Source organism: Nicotiana attenuata, unplaced genomic scaffold (assembly GCF_001879085.1).
Source record: "Nicotiana attenuata strain UT unplaced genomic scaffold, NIATTr2, whole genome shotgun sequence".
Lineage (NCBI taxonomy): Eukaryota > Viridiplantae > Streptophyta > Magnoliopsida > Solanales > Solanaceae > Nicotiana > Nicotiana attenuata.
This window is the reverse complement of record NW_017675659.1, coordinates 25,094-29,873: the sequence shown is the minus strand read 5'-3', so window position 1 is coordinate 29,873 and position 4,780 is coordinate 25,094. Positions and strand designations below refer to the sequence as shown.

At 36.9% G+C, this 4,780-nt stretch overlaps 1 protein-coding gene across 1 annotated transcript; it reads right to left on the bottom strand.

The window, feature by feature from the left end:
* Window positions 1-348: 348 nt before the first annotated feature.
* Window positions 349-3,965, bottom strand: LOC109220308 (anthocyanidin 3-O-glucosyltransferase 5-like). Its single transcript, XM_019384771.1, has 2 exons — window positions 3,880-3,965; window positions 349-2,248 (listed from the first exon to the last, which is right to left on the bottom strand). Exon 2 carries the CDS (start codon window positions 2,130-2,132, stop codon window positions 639-641), a length of 1,494 nt encoding a protein of 497 aa, XP_019240316.1. The 5' UTR covers window positions 2,133-2,248; window positions 3,880-3,965; the 3' UTR covers window positions 349-638.
* Window positions 3,966-4,780: the final 815 nt, after the last annotated feature.

Here is a 4,780-nt window from a genome sequence, read left to right as displayed (position 1 = left end):
GAAATTTTACATCACATTCTTCAAGAGAATATCATATTGACAGTTTATGGTAATTCTAACCATTAAAAATTATCCAATGAGTCGGTACAATGATCATATCTCTATATGCATCATCTATCTATGTGATTTAGTTAATAAGATCAACTAATCTTTATCCCATAAAGACAATCGCATAAATATCGATCTAACCGGATTACTAATGTCCAAATTAATAATCCTATGATCAAGAACAAATTTAGATTAAATTATAAGAAACTTCACTCTCATTATCATGATCTCCACCACAATGTCAAGTCTCAAAATTTAATCAAGGGCCTTATCAAATTAATCAAGCAATTAATAACAATATAAAAGAATATCAAATGCCATATATATTTTATATCAAATAACGTTCACAAAAATATATTCAAATCATCAAATATGAGACTGGATCTAGGGCATATCTACTATATCCCTAACAAGATCCGCCTCCGTCAACAGTTTGCCAACCTTGCGGGTGCATGCCATCCTAATCTGTCAATGTGGATCCACCACTGCTTGCATGTTTATTCAAAAGAAAGTGAATCTCTATAGAGAGAAAAACACTTATATATTAAATTAGTAAAGCAACTTGACCATGCTTGCTTTCCCTTTTTAATTTAGACAGTTTCCTCAGACATACTTTTCTTGTAACCATGGATTTTCTTCTCAATGTCTCTGAGGACTTCACACATTGAATTGTGAGATGAGCCTCCAACGCTCTTAGCTTTTGCTGCACTCATCTTAAGTTTCTTCACATTTTCCTTCAAGTCCTTTCCTTCTTCATATTGCATTACCAATCTCACCAATTTCTCTATTTCCTCCCTTTCCACTACTTTCTTTGTTGGCAACACCTTTGGCTTGACAGCCACACCAAGTTCCTCCGTCATCATGGTGGCATTTTGTCTTTGTTCAGCGTACAACGGCCATGCAATTATTGGCACACCATTTGTTATACTCTCAATACAAGAATTCCATCCGCAGTGTGACAAAAAGCCCCCAACTGACGGGTGGCTCAAAATTCTTGCTTGATCACTCCACATCTGAATAACCAATCCAAAATCTTTCGTTCGAGTTAGAAAACCTTCTGGCAAGTACTCAGGAGTGCCATCACCATGTTCCTTGTCTACGGCGAGGTAGTCTACAACAACCTCTGACGGTGGTCTCACTATCCAAACGAACTTCTGCTCACTTAACTCCAACCCAAAAGCTAGCTCAGTTAACTGTTCTAATGAGAGGGCCCCACCACTCCCGAAAGATATGTATAACACTGATTGGGGAGTTTGTTCATCCAGCCAATTGAGGACAAAGTTCCTATCACCACCACTCTCATTTATGATTTCTTGGTCCTGTGATCTTGTAATCAACGGTCCAATTGGATAAATGGGTGAATTATTCAGGAGCGCTTTCAATATTTCATTTTCTCGAAGCGCTTTGAGTGAGCCGGTCTCAGCATCTTCCCAAGTGTTCATCAAGATTCCATCAGACAAACCGAACCCGGCCCCATGTACCTTCAAGTACTCGCGATACTGCTCATCGTTCCGGTCCAGCATAGGATCAACAACGTCTTCCGGATGAATCGGTTTGCAACCCGGGATTTGCAACGGTTCGTCTTGATCAACATATTCACCCTCAATTTCTTTGTCAAGAACAGGACAATATATAGTCAAAGCTGTAAACCATGCATTCGTAGGAATAAATAAATAGTTGGGTAACCCAAATTCTTTGGCGATTGGCAAGGCTTCAGGGCAAAAAACATCAACGATGAGAGCGTCCAGAATATGCTTCTCCGTAGATATTACAGACTTAACAACAGGTAACGTTTCGCGTACAAGTATGCAAAGTAGGGCAATCATTTTTGTGTTGGCATCGACGAGGTTCGAGATATCTACAGCTGGTATTTCAATTATATTAATCGACTTTGAATTTCTGGCGGATGTAAGGATCTCTGTTTCCGCCGCAGAGCTGCCGAAGGTGATAGCGAAAACGGTGACTGAGACGTTATGGTGAGTGGCAAGGCGGTTGCTGAGGGCTAGTGCTGGGATAATATGGCCCAAGCCTGGACTTGAGAGAATACCAACACGAAGCTGTTGTGAGGTAGAAGACACAGTCATGACAAAATATTTGGGATTTTTGGGTGAAAACTAAAGAGCTGGTGATAAGGTAATAGTGGTGAGAGTGAAATGAGATTAGCTGTATAAGTAGCGAATAAACAAACTCTCAATTTAGCCTGTATACAAAAACATCAGACAAGGTAATGAAAATGAGTACACAAGGATTAGTTGATTGTCTCGATTCATATATTTCTTATAATCGTGCACTCCTACAATCTATGATTAAGACTCAGACTAATTTGTTAGGGGAAATATTTTAATGCAGTGTGTAATAAACAATTCATCAACCTGCTAAAAAATAATGAAAGACCAAGACTAATTCAATTCATCAACCTGTTAAAGTAGTAAGGGAATATGAACAATTTGTCAACCAACTAAAAGATAAATAAAGAATAAGACAAAGTAGTAAGGTGGATATATATTGACGCAGACGGCAATAAACAGTAATTCGTGAACCTGCTAAAAGATAATGAAAGACCAAGACTAATTAAAATAATCAGGGAATAGCGTACGTGATCATCAGCCTGCTAAAAGTGCTCCAATAAAAGACTAAGACAAAGCAGTTGACTTTGGGGGATAAATTAAAATTGTAGCATAGTAGTATTTTTTAACTCCTAACTTGAATAATAAATTAAAATTGTAGCATAAATTAAAATTTCGTACGCATTGCATAGAGACATCATGAAATTATGGTTTTGATTTTCAGGAATTGTAATAATTTACCTAATTTTACATTTACTTATGGGGTTTAATTTAGCTAAGTGAAAAATTCTTCTGTTTTTCTTATTCTGAATTAGTGTAGTTCCTTTATGGAAGATGTTATTTTACTTATGCAACTTTAATAGAGAGGGTGTGATTGTCTAAATAAAAAATATTACTCTGTCAAATTTACATGTGGAAATTTATTTTTAAGATATAGGAAACGATGTCATCCCCCCCCCCCCCCCCCCCACCCTCCCCATGAAAAAATGCCGTTTGTACTATTGTCGTTAATAATAGAGATGTGATTCCTTGTTGGAAATATTGATTTCATTTGTTTTTTAATATAAAAGAAGTAATTTTCATAAAACCTATTAAATAATTGACCATGACTAAAGCCTAAATTCTCTATTAAGATCATCACCCCCATGACATGAGTTTTGGGGGGGGGGGGGGGTGATGGAGCTGGCATGTTCTCTTCAACCTAACTGGAAATATGGTGGTATTTACTTCAGGATGTAGGATGACTCAGTCAACCTGTAAATTGCTCCATCTTTAGGGTGATTCATGTTCTTGGGATATATTCCAACCTAGGATTTAAAGTTTATAGGTTCCTATCGTAATTTTAAATTAACATACAATAATAACTTGATTCACCAAATATTTAGTGGATTTTTTAATAGAAAAACAACGCCTATACAAAAATTACTGGATTCCCGGTAACCCATTAACAACACACTAGATCCGCCACTGGCTGGAGTACCATACGGTGGCAAAACGGTCTCTAGAAAATTCTAAAAATAAGTGCAACCTACAAAAAGTTAATTTAATAAATGCAAGTTCTTTTAGATGTGAAAAATAAAGAATTTTTAACTGGTTGCATCATTTAAAAGGTCAGAAGCAAGAAATAATCAAAGAAAAAAGTAAAGAAACAATTACAGTTCATGATAGACTACTGCAAGTTCATCCTAAAAGGTTTATAAATTATGACATTTGAAAAACAACGAGATACTCACAAAAAAACTTCACAAAGTTTGAAATATTTTACCTAATATATGGTGTTTCTTGAGCTTGTTTTGGTCTTCACTCCTCTTCATGCCAGCTACAAGTAACTACCCATCTCTCTTTATCTCTATATATATAGTCCTACTTTATTATGCTTGTCACTATATGTATGTAGTTTCACACGTGACTCTGTACACATTTCTATATGCATTGATATACACGTGTTTCCAACATGTTCATTGAACCTGCATTTTCCGTGCTATACCAATCATAACTTGATTTTGTCGGTGGTGGCATGAACCTGACAGGTAGGCATGATGGCAGGCTTACAGCAACAGAGGCATGCTCTGATGAAAATGATTACCAGCACAAGCTGCTGCAACAGGCATGGCATTGGGGCAGTGTGCGTGGCACACCTGGCAGCTGGACTGGCTGCATGTGAGACAGCTGGCACATGCAGAAATACTCTTTGTAAATGTATTATACCTGCTGAGGCAGAACTTGTATAAATATAGGATGTTGTAAAGAGCTTTCCTACCTCGTGATTCTTTGTATTTATCTGATAGATAAATAAAAGTTGGGCTTGTTGCCTGTAAACATTGTGTGCCTGTTTCCCTCGTTTAATTCTGTCTTTGCACCTAAGTATCAAAACAGGTGTTCTTGTGGGCTGAAGTTAGCTGCGAGCTGACTGCCATACAGTGGTGCCAGCAACGAGATTACTAATATGTTTGGTCAAGCTTCTTTTTAATCAAAAGTATTTTTTTGGATTAAAAGTGCTTTTTTTTTTTCCTTCCAAAGTTAAAATGTTTCACCAAAAGTACTTTATTGAATAACCTTTTCAAAGTAAGCTGATTTTAAAAGCTTGTCTATTTCCACTACATGTGGTCCTTATAGTCCGGAAGATTATGATTGCAGCAGTGGTTGACAATGACGGAGATATGTAC

What these genes read in the sequence shown, in the direction of transcription:
- LOC109220308 (XM_019384771.1), bottom strand. Translation starts at nt 2,132, where the DNA reads ATGACTGTGTCTTCTACCTCACAACAGCTTCGTGTTGGTATTCTCTCA.